The following is a 12,035-nucleotide window of genomic DNA, read 5'->3' as shown; positions in this document are numbered from 1 at the left end:
TATATAGCAGTTTTAATGAGGTAAAATGCTCCAATAACGCACTTCATAGGAACCTTTTCATACAAAATGTGACAAGACCAGAAGACCCAGGTGCAGAATTAGGCCATTCCGTCCATCAAGTCTGCTCCACCATTCGATCAAGGCTGATATGTTTCTCAACCCCATTCTCTTTCCTTCTCACCATAAACTTTGATTTCTTACTAATCAAGAACCTACCTATCTGCGTCTTAAATACACCCAATATCTGTGGCAATGAGTTTTACAGAATCACCACCATCTGTGTGAAGAAATTCCTCCTCATCTCAATTATAAAGAGCTGCCCCTTCCCTCTGAGGCAGTGTCCTCAGGTCCTAGTCTTTCTTATTGGTGTGAATACCTTCTCCATGTCCACTCAATCCAGGCTTCTCATATTCTGTAGGTTTCAACCAGATCCCTCCCTCATTCTTCTCAACTCCAAACTCAAGAGTTTTCAACTACGCCTCATATGACAATCCCCTTCATCCCCCGTATCATTCTTGTAAACCTCCTCTGGACCTCTTCGATGCCAGCACATCTTTACTTAGATACTTGGCCCAAAATGCTCACAATATTCTAAATGTGGTCCGACCAGAGTGTTATATAGCCTCAGCAGTACATCGCTGCGAGAATACAGAACCATGACTCCCAAGTCCTTTTGTGCTTCAGATTTCCAAAGCCTTTCCCCATTTAGAAAATAGTTCATGCATTGATTCTTCCTAACAAAATGTATAACCTCAAACTTTGCCACTCTGTGTTCTATCTGCCACTTCTTTACCCACTCTCCAAGCCTATCCAAGTCCTTTTGCAGCTTCCTCGCTTCCTCAACAGTACCTGTCCCTAAATGTATCATTGTGCCATCTGCAAACCTATCAATAATGTCCTCAGTTCCTTTGCCCAGACTGTTAATGTCTGATGTGAATAGTTGTGGTCCCAACATTGATCCCTGCGGATCTCTACCGGTCACCCGCTGCCATCCTGAAAAAGGCCATTCTTTGCCTTCTGCCAGGCAGCCAACCCCCTATCTTGCCCCTAACTCCATGGCAAATCGCCATGCAAAGAGGTATTAAGACAGATAATCAAGTGTCTGACTAAACAGCTATTATTGACGAGAGGCAGGGAGAGAATCAGAAGGCTTTAGGGAAGGGGTTTTTGAGTTGACCGACTAAAGGTATAGCCATCAGTGAAGTGCAGAAATGTGGAAATGTGCAAAAGGTTCAGAACTGGAGGAGCGTAGATCAGGGATTTGTGGAGCTGCTTTGTTTACAGAGAACAGGAGGACCAAAACCATGGAGAGATTCAAATTTTAATAAGTTTATGATGAGATTAGATGTGTGCAAGGCAGGTCTTTGCAAACAAAAACCCCTTTGCAACATTGCTCATAATCAGGTTGGCCAACGTGATTGCACTGTGAAGCTCATGCAGTGCCTCATCAATATACATTAATGAGCTCTATCAATATTCATAAAATACATGCAGTATTTTAATACTTTAAGTGTTGTCAGGATTGGAGATTCAACCCGCAAACTGGGCCGGCTCCTATCATGGGGCATGTACACAGTTTGCAATTATCCTAACTCTATTGCTACTCCATTACTGCTCTTGGAATTACGCCCTTGAGCTGCTCCATCAGTTTCAATGCTGACTGCAAGTGTTGTGAGAATTGTAATGTAAAGCTAACAAAAGAAGCTGTAATTATCCACTGCCGCATGAGCAGCGTGTTTGATACTTCGTTGAAAGACCAAAGCTCATCTTGTCACTGCTCTGGAGAGGCCAAGTGCTGCTCCATATGCGAGTGGAAATGAACTAAAATTAAAACCAAAAGAAGGAGCCTGATACATGGAAATGAGTGTCGCAGTTTCACAAATATGAACCAGTACAACCACAGTCACAAGTGCTCAAAATCTCCCTTTGCGTTTTCACACACATGTGGGGGAATCCACCCTACATTCTCCAATCTGGAAATAAGAGAGGCCAATGTTTGCCTGAGGTGAATTGATTGCTTCCTTCTCATTCCACCACCTCCTCCTGTACCAACTGAACAAGCCTAACAATAATAATCCAGCACTTTGCAAACTGCCTTTGCCAAGAGGTTAATGAAGGGCTTTTGCCCTAAACATCGATTTTCCTGCTCCTCAGATGCTGCCTGACTTGCTGTGCTTTTCCAGCACCACTCTAATCTCAGCTCTGATTTTCAGAATCTGCAATACCCACTTCTGTCCAGGAGATTAATAAAGCTTTGTGGTGGATAACAAGGATGACAGTGAAGAGGCATCTCAAATCACATTTTTGACACAGGCTGATTAACACTGCGGGCAGGCATCTTTTATTTTGCCGGAGCAGATGATGCAAAATAATAGTTGATTTTTCAACTTTAATTTCCACCTGCCTCAACTCATGCTCTTGTATAGGCTCCATCCTTAGCAAAACATTTAGAACCTTCCTTGATTCTAACCAGACTGCTCTTTAATAAACCCAGCTATCTGCTTACCATGTTGCAGACAGTTGCTCTGGGAAACTTCCCTGGCTGTGGAAAATCTACCTTCTCCATTCCCTACCCTGGCTGTGGAAAATCTACCCTCTCCATTCCCTACCCTGGCTGTGGAAAATCTACCCTCTCCATTCCCTACCCTGGCTGTGGAATATCTATCCTCCCCATTCCCTACGCAGCCAAGGCTGCCACTGTGGTGCTAGGAAAATTCAGCTCCCATTTTTTTTCTCTCCACTGATGCCTTCTGACTTGTGGATTTCGGGCATTTCCCACTTTCATTTTGGATTCCCAGCATCTGAAAGATTTTGGTTTTGGGCCTGTTCGTTTTTATATGGGTTTTGTTTGAGGGAGGCTTGGCTTTCACAAAAACGTGACCTCTTGTTTCTGCGACAGAACATTCAGAGGATTTTTACAAGGGTGTCTGATCGAGCTGTTGTTGGGGTGGTGGGAGGAAGAGGGAGTTTTGGGGGGGGGAGTGGTTTCAGAATGGTTTGGAATTTTTGGCTGTGAACTTGCATCATCCGTTGACTGTGATGGTCTCTCAAGGCGTAACCCTTGAGAATTGATAGTAAATAGAACTGGTGAAGAAACCTGGTCAATAAGCTGATGTGGAGGCTACTGACAGATAATTCATAGTGACTACACCAGAACGAAGGGCCACAGATTTTCAGAAATTAATTTTACTTCATCCTGTGGAGTAAAAGGTCAACTATAGTTTTAGTGATGATAGCCACTGAGTTTGTGCACAAGGAACTATGGCATGATGCCATCAGATCACATAGAGCTACGATAAGTGGGTCAGGGTCCATATATGTCCTCTCTTGCCATCTCTGAGTGGATAGTTTATCCTGAATAAAGATTGCTCACTGACATGGGTATCCTCTATCCAGATCTGATCTCATTACATGATGGCAGCAGTGATCATAACCAGAAATGGCTGCAAGCAACAAAGGGTCAGCTGGAGAGAAGCCCAGTGACAGTGCAGTGAAATGAGTGAAGGATGAGGCCAGCCCAGCAAACCAACGGGAGCAAGAGACCAGAAAACTAAAGGGAAGCAAAATTGAGGCAAAGGACTTCAGCACCTCATCAGCAACGGCAAATAGCAAAAGCCTCGGCACAACACCGGGCGGCACGGTGGCACAGTGGTTAGCACTGCTTCCTCACAGCGCCTGTAGACCTGAGTTCAATTCCCGACTCAGGCGACTGACTGTGTGGAGTTTGCACGTTCTCCCCATGTCTGCGTGGGTTTCCTCCGGGTGCTCCGGTTTCCTCCCACAGTCCAAAGGTGTGCGGGTCAGGTGAATTGGCCAAGCTAAATTGCCTGTAGTGATAGGTAAGGGGTAAATGTAGGGGCATGGGTGGGTTGCGCTTCGGCGGGTCGGTGTGGACTTGTTGGGCCGAAGGGCCTGTTTCCACACTGTAAGTCTAAGTCTAAACACTGTCTGCTATCACAACACAAATAACAAAAACACAATATCCTTGTCTTTATCATATTCATCCTGGACAATGCAGCCAGCTTCAACCTAACCCCACACTGGCACCAAGACCTTAGCAAAAACCAATAATTATCGATATGGAACATTGAGAAGTGAACTGGTAATGGACTACATCTTAAAGGCTGCATCTAACATATATACATTATAAAGAGGGTCTTACAATGATAAAATGTAGTTTATTTTCATTCATGGGGACAGGGAACTTTCCTGGGTCCACACTATCCACTCTGAGTGGATTAAGTTTCTTAATTAGAGAATGACTCATATGCCACTAATTCAATGGGTGCAACAGGACAAGGCGCAGAAACCTCACTCCCTCTCCCAGCCCTGAGCCTTGGCCTCACACTAGTGGGAAAGCACCACATCAGTGGTAACACTGTCCAGCCAGCAATGCTGATGGCCATGTTGACCAAAAGGGGCAGACATTTACAACAGGCTTGCTGAACCAACATAAGGATATTTCTGCCTGTGGGACAAAAGTTTAAACACAAACTAATCCAACGTGTCGTCATCCAAGAATTTAATGCTACTGTGGAACATGACATGTTCTTCTTGAAGAATGTCATACACCTTCAAGCTAATTCCTGCTACTCTGACGTCGTGACTGATTGCAAGAAAATAAATTTAAAATTGGATACAGGGGAAGGCACCTCTATTCTTTCAGATTCAATACCAAGGGTGAAACTTCAATTTCTACCAACGATCTTCCAAGGCGCGGGAGGTATGGCAACAAGAAAGCAAGGGTACATGCACAGTCTCCTATACTGTAATCTAAAGTGATTGCCAGAACATCAAAGTCAAGCTAACAAATGCTGGAGATCACCATGGGTCAGACAGCATCCATGGAGAGACAGTAAGCTGGCCTTTCAAGTCTAGATGACTCTTCATCTAGATGACCCTTGGTGAGGGGAACGGTGGTGCTGGGAGTGTATGCTGCCGGTGCTTACTCAAGCTGAATTAGCAACATCTTTTCCTAACCGGCACCCTCCACCCACTCCCCCCACAGCACAAATGCTGCTCCCTTCACAATTTACTTCAGTTCTGACGAAGAGTCATCTAGACTCAAAACAATAATTTGCTCTCTCTCCACAGATGCTGTCTGATTCACTGCGATCTCCAACATTTGTTGTCTTCAATACAGACTACAGCATCTGCAGCAATTTGTTTCTACATTGAAATGCAGCGTTGGCTACACCAGAACTTTGAAGAAGTATACATTAGCTACCTTTCCTTTAACCAATGAGGCTCTGATTGAGAAAATACATAATGTTGATGTTGTACTTTCAGGCAAGTCTGAGATCAGAGCACTGTGCAGTGCCTTTCTATTGATTCCAATTCAGATGCAGGTGTATATATATTGCAGCTTTCTGGGTCCACCCACCCCCTCCAACATATCAGCAAACCCTCCCCCCACTACCCTGCACCCACCCCACCCCCACTGACCATCCTCAACTCAGCCTTCTCCCCATCCAATTTTTGAGGTAATTTTCTCCTGTGTCTCTCTGCATAGCTTAGAATCTTTGAACTGAAATGCAGCCCAAACCTGCTTCCGAGGTCATCTGTAGAACAGCTTTCATTAGAACTGAGGAAAGTAAGGAAGAATTAGTGAAAGGTGGGTTAAACTTTGGAAGGAATTGAGGAAGTCATTATAAGCAGCCTCTGCCCAGTGACCAGGGAGTGCAAAATGAAGAGAGTCAGTTTCATGATTACGTGTAAGATATTTTGTACAAAGATGCCAGGGCATGAAAGATTGTGTTGCTCCAGAATTCATTGCCAATGTTAATGACTGTAATAGAGAATGTGTCAAGGTTAGACTGTCAGCTGAAACATGGTGAGTAAAGGGATAAGGAGACAGAGAAGGTACATGGAATTAGGACTGGTATTCCTCATGATACACACTGATTCGCCTTTTTGAACTGCAAGATCTGTTCTGTGTTCCCAGATAATTTTTATGTAATGCTGTTCCAAGTTGCCTGTCAAAGACTGAGAGAGCACTACATTCCTGAAAACCATGCATCAAAGCACCACTTTATCCCTATCTCCCTAAGCCATTCCCCTCCATCATCGACAGAACTAAAGAACACATATTAACCCATTTTGTGCTAGAGTGCTCTATCTCAGTAGTAGTGATTTCCAAACTGTCTTATGTCGCAAACTGAACTCATGAGTTGTCTACATTCTCGTCCTTTAACTGGTCTACTGTTTTTTTTGCCATTTATATAAGTTATATGGATGCAAAAATAGGAGAAATGGTTAGTAAGTTTGCAGATGACACCAAAATGGGAGGTGTAGTGGACAGTGCAGAAGGTTACCTCAGGACCTCGCTCAGATGGGCCGATGGGCCGAGGAGTGGCAGATTGAGTTTAACTTCGATAAATGTGAGGTGTTGCATGTTGTAAGGCAAATCAGGGCAGGACCTATACACTTAATGGTAGGGTCCTGGGGAGCGTTGTTGAACAAAGTGACCTTGGAGTGCAGGTTCATAGTTCCTTCAAAGTGGAGTCACATGTAGACAGGGCATTGAAGAAGGTGTTTGGCATGCCTACCTTTATTGGTCAGTGCATTGAGTATAGGAGTTAGGATGTTATGTTGCAGCTGTACAGGGTTGATAAAGTGTGGTACTGGAGAAAGCACAGCAGGTCAGGCAGTATCCGAGGAGCAGGAGAGTCGATGTTTCAGGCAGGACCCTTCATTGGGCTTGGAGAGAGGGAAAGGGGCTGAGAAATAAATAAAGGGAGGAGTGGGGCTGGGGGAAAATTAGGAGGGATGGTGATAGGTGAATGAAGGTAGTTATTGTGATAGGTCTGTGGGAAGGGTGGACCAGATAGGTGGGAAGAAAGATGGGCAGGTAGAACAAGTCAAGAGGGCAGTGCTAAGTGGGAGATCCATTGGGAGAACAGTTTCTGGAGACTTTGGTCTTGCTGTAAGAGACAGTTGGCCCAGTTTGGTACAAAGTGAGACCGTATCAACTTGGACCAAACTGCTGCCTACAGCAAATCCAAAGCCTCCAGAAACAGTTCTCCTAATGGATCTCTGACTCAGCACCACCTTCTTGACCTGTTCTACCTGTCCATCTTCCTTTCACCTATCTGCTCCACCTTTCCCACTGACCTATCACAATAACCCCCTACCTTCATCCACCTATCATCATCTCACTTACCTTTCCCCCAGCCTCAATCACCCTCCCTTCTATTTATTTCTCAGCCCCATTCCCCCTCTCCTGTCCTGATGAAGAGCTTATGCCCAATACATTGACTCTCTTGCTCCTCAGATGCTGCCTGAGCTGCTGCACTTGGTCCAACATCACATTTTATCCACTCTGACTCTTCAGCATCTGCAGTCCTCACTATCCCTTCCTGTGGCTGTGCAGGGCATTGTTTATGTAATACTGTGTTGGACTCTGCAATACTGAGTTTGATTCTCATTTCCCTGCTATAAAAAATATGTTGTTCACCTTGAAAGGGTTCAGAAAAGATTCACAAAAATGTTGCTAGGGTTGGAGCATTTGAGCTATAGGGGGAGACTGAATAGGCTGGGGCTGTTTTCCCTTGAACGTCAGAGACTGAGGGGTGACCTTAGAGAGATTTATAAAATCATGAGGGGCATGGATAAGGTAAGTAGTCAAGGTCTTTTACTCAGGGTAGGTGCATCCAAGACTCGAGGGCACAGTTTTAATGTGAGAGGGGAAGTATTTGAGGGTCAACTTTTTCATGAGAGGGTGGTATGTGTGTGTGGAACAAGCTGTCAGAGGAGGTGATGGATTAGATTAGATGAGGTCCCCTACAGTATGGAAACAGGCCTATCGGCCCACCAAGTCCACACCGACCACCCAAAAGGCAACTGGGTGGGTATATGAATAGGAAGGGTTTAGAGGGATATGGCCAAATGCTGGCAAATGGAACTAGATTTATTTAGGATATCTGGTCAATATGGATGAGTTGGACCAAGGGGTCTGTTTCCATATGATACAACTCTAAGGCTCAATGACTGAGTGGTGGACACACTTGCAACAAATGACTGACTGTGCTGTTCTGTTCCAGATTCGTTTGACATACAAAAAAAAGAAAGCAATTTGCTTTCTCACAGCTGAGAAGAATGTTTCCACCAATTACAATTTGTGGGGAGAAAGGCAAATTTTAAAAAATGAGAAAAGACATTTTGTCAAATCTTTGGTGATAGCGCAGCTAAGTCAGCCTGTCCTGTTGTGAGAACACCTTTTGTTAGCTAATTACACTGTGGAGCTTTTCCGAATTCTCCATTGAAAGAGAAGGAGTGATGGTAAGTGGGATTTATGGAGCGATAGAAAAAGTGAGGGAGGAATATGGGATAAAAATACAAATAGATGCAAAGGTGTTGTGAAGCCTTGTGCACAGAATGGAACGGTTGGCTGGCAAAACTGTCATTTCCTGGCAGTCTTCAGCTTATTTCTGTTTAGCCCGAAAATTGTTCACATTGTTTGCAGAAGAATTGAATCTCCAAAATATCTCTCTTTGGCAAACACCTACGGTGTCCATTTTGAAACGGTCTTTCTGCCAGTTTCAAATTGATTCTATTCACAGACAACAAATCATGTAATTTCAGAGCAATACTATCAATTAACACGTCATTACAACAAACTTACAGATTGCAGGTTTTTGCTGCTGATGACTTTGAGGGGCTCACAGCTACAATGCCTGCAGGTTACTGAAAGTTAGAGTTAGTTGGAGACCAGAATTTTCTGTCTTAACACAGAGAAAACTTTTATGCTTTCTCTCTTCCAAATAGTTACGTTAATAGCCACAGTGCCAGCAGCTGATGTGGTAACTGCCAATGAAGATCATCCTGTGCAGAATAAACTTGGAATGAAGAGTACCAATACTAATTCGGTCCTTGACAGTGTGTAGTAAACATATAAAACTTCTAAACTTTAATTATGCAATGTCTATCCAAGTGGCTCAGCTTCCAGTGGGTACATGTTTAAAGAGAATCTGCATTTCAAAAGCATATTACAAAACTGTGTCACTATTGTTGCAGTACAAAAGGAAACCAAATTTAAGGTTTCTTGCCCAGCTCACACATCCCTTGTGGACATAACACCCAGCTATGCCCCCAGTTTGCTGTAAATACTGTGCACATCCAAATCCTAATAATGACCTTGCAGGCATATAATCTTTACAATGGGTGCAATTCCGAAAAGACCACTCCCTCCGTGACTCCCTCGTCAGGTCCACACCCCCCACCAACCCAACCTCCACTCCCGGCACCTTCCCCCGCAACCGCAAGAAATGCAAAACTTGCGCCCACACCTCCTCCCTTACTTCTCTCCAAGGCCCCAAGGGATCCTTCCATATCCGCCACAAATTCACCTGCACCTCCACACACATCATCTATTGCATCCGCTGCACCCGATGTGGCCTCCTCTATATTGGGGAGACAGGCCGCCTACTTGCGGAACGTTTCAGAGAACACCTCTGGGACACCCGCACCAACCAACCCAACCACCCCGTGGCTCAACACTTTAACTCCCCCTCCCACTCCACCAAGGACATGCAGGTCCTTGGACTCCTCTATCGCCAGACCACAGCCGCAACTTCCATTAACTCTTCCTGTCTCAGAGATGCTGCTGAGTTTCTTTAGCACTTTCTGTTGTTTCTTTCAGATTGCCAGAAGTTTACCTTTATCCAACAATGTTTTGATTTTTTTTGGTCAGTGAGATTCGTGAAAAGTAATCTTGGTGCTGCATCAACTTTCTTCCCGATTAACAAGGGCATTCTCATCAGAGGCATGGGAAAACAAACCTCACGTTAAGTGGAAGAGGATAGAGAAATCACAAACAAACCTTTCACAACTAACTCGGCATAGTTGGAAACACCGGAGCCTCCCTGGGATTCAATCACGCAGCGATAGTGGTCAGTGTCACTCCGCACGGTGTTCGCCACATTGAAAGTTGCTACAAATCGACGGTAATTCAGCACCTTGGTCTCCTTCATGGGAGTGTCCTTCCCACTGAGTCGCTGGAAAGAAAGGAAGGAAATATGAATTAACTAGTAAAAGGAAAATGCACTCATTCCATTGTTACATACAATCAAACAATACTGTCTTTGCCAGGGAGGAACTGATGACCAAACAGCAATGGCTCAACACAGATTTCAGTTGAGCTTTCCCATGGGGAACTGACAGGATGGGTGCCATTAAGGCTGTGGGCTGAGTTTGATGTTGTTTTAAAATTCATTCATGGGATGTGGGTGCCTCTGAAGAAGGGCTTATGCCTGAAACATAGATTGTCCTGCTCCTCGGATGCTGCCTGGCCTGCTGTGTTTTTCCAGCACCACATTTTTCAACTTTGGTCTCCAGCATCTGCAGTCCTCACTTTCTCCTGTCTCTGGCTAGGCCAGCATTTACTGTCCACCCAGTTAAAGTCAACCACATTGCTGCGATCTGGACTCACGTGTAGGCCAGACCAGGTAAGGATAGCAGTTTCCTTCCCTAAAGGATATCAGTGATCCAGATGGATTTTCCAACAATAACACTGGATTCATGGTCACCATTAGACTCGTAATTCCGGATTTTATTTTATTGACTTCAAGTTCCACTATCTGCCGAGGTGAGATTTGAACCTGGCTCCCAGAACATTAGGAGACATTGAGGACTGCAGATGCTGGAGGTCAGAGTCGAGAGTGTGGTGCTGGAAAAGCACAACAGCATCTGAGGAAGAGGAGAATCGACGTTTCGGTCAAAAATTCAAGGCTTTTGACCGAAATGTCGCTCCTCCTGCTCCTCAGATGCTGCCTGACCTGCTGTGCTTTTCCAGCACAACATTCCCCTGAACATTACCTGAGTCCAGCGATAATACCACGAGGCCATTGCCTCCTCATTACATAGGTGGCCTGTAAAACTATTCCAACCAATCCTGGGAGTTTCTCAGCCACAACATTTGTTGGAATCATTGTGTCTTTCCCTCCCACTTGGTGATTCGGGATCTGTCCCCTGGGAAATCTCTCACCTTGTCTTGACTTGACTTACAACAAAACACCTGGAGTGAAAAGGTATGCGCTTTTCCTGTCCTCTATCTTTACACATTCTAGCCTCACTGAGGTATATTATATGCAGGGTAAAAACAATGACTGCAGATGCTGGAAACCAGATTCTGGATCAGTGGTGTTGGAAGAGCACATCAGTTCAGGCAGCATCCAACGAGCAGCGAAATCGACGTTTCGGGCAAAAGCTATATGCAGCTGGCAGAACAGATGATGCGAAATGGTTAACTGACCATTTAGAATTAGTAGGCCTCGCTGTCTGAGGATATGCTTCCAGGTTGGAATCTCACTAGCTGGAAGCACACATTAGAGCCATTTTGCCCCACTACGTATGAGGGTCCTGCTACTTAGCTAACACTTGTACAATTTTCACAAACTGCAGTGCTAACCAATACACTAGAAAGACACCAACTCCAAACCACAGTCTCAGCCACAGGGGAGTTAAATTTCTTTTGTCTCATGTCTGAAGGTTAGAATTATAATTAGCCAAAGACTCCTGCCGCAGATCTGAGCATCCCTGCTGTGAGTGTGTCGATACTGTTTGAAATGATCAGGTTCAATGATGCCACTCTGTGTCTGAGTTACCTAGTGGTACAAATGATCCAGGCTCACATATAACTAATAAGCACTTAGTCAAGGTAACAAAGGGCACCTGGTGCTCACGCAATCATACACATGCAAAGAGCTTCCCAACCAAAGCAGGAAGAGAAATGACAAGTGACTATTAAGATATTCATAAAGCAAAATCCACTGGGAATTGTGCACAGCTCACAGCTGCTACATAATAGAAAACATGGGTAATTAAGAATAATACATTTGATTTTACATGTCCTTTTGTACCTCGCTGTTCTTTACAAGTTGCGCCAAGCAGCCTGTCTATGAACACAACAGGGTCTGACCCTGCCCAGACCAACCCTCTATCAAGATGTCAGCCATGATTCTCAACTCTCAATTGGTCATAGAATCATACGGTACAAATGAGGCCCTTCTGCTATCCCACATGAGATGTACACAAGG

At 44.6% G+C, this 12,035-nt stretch overlaps 1 protein-coding gene across 5 annotated transcripts in view; it reads right to left on the bottom strand.

Moving 5' to 3' along the window:
• Nucleotides 1-12,035, bottom strand: part of LOC132815087 (receptor-type tyrosine-protein phosphatase mu-like) — an 888,844-nt gene that overhangs the window by 530,789 nt on the left and 346,020 nt on the right. For all 5 annotated transcript variants that reach the window (XM_060823829.1, XM_060823832.1, XM_060823830.1 and 2 more), the window contains exon 6: nucleotides 9,821-9,995. In XM_060823829.1, coding sequence (XP_060679812.1) covers nucleotides 9,821-9,995 — 175 coding nt within the window. The remainder of the gene's footprint in view (nucleotides 1-9,820; nucleotides 9,996-12,035) is intronic.

Source organism: Hemiscyllium ocellatum, chromosome 4 (genome assembly GCF_020745735.1).
Source record: "Hemiscyllium ocellatum isolate sHemOce1 chromosome 4, sHemOce1.pat.X.cur, whole genome shotgun sequence".
NCBI lineage: Eukaryota > Metazoa > Chordata > Chondrichthyes > Orectolobiformes > Hemiscylliidae > Hemiscyllium > Hemiscyllium ocellatum.
The sequence above is the reverse complement of the archived record's forward strand: the minus strand, read 5'-3'. Positions and strand labels throughout refer to the sequence as shown.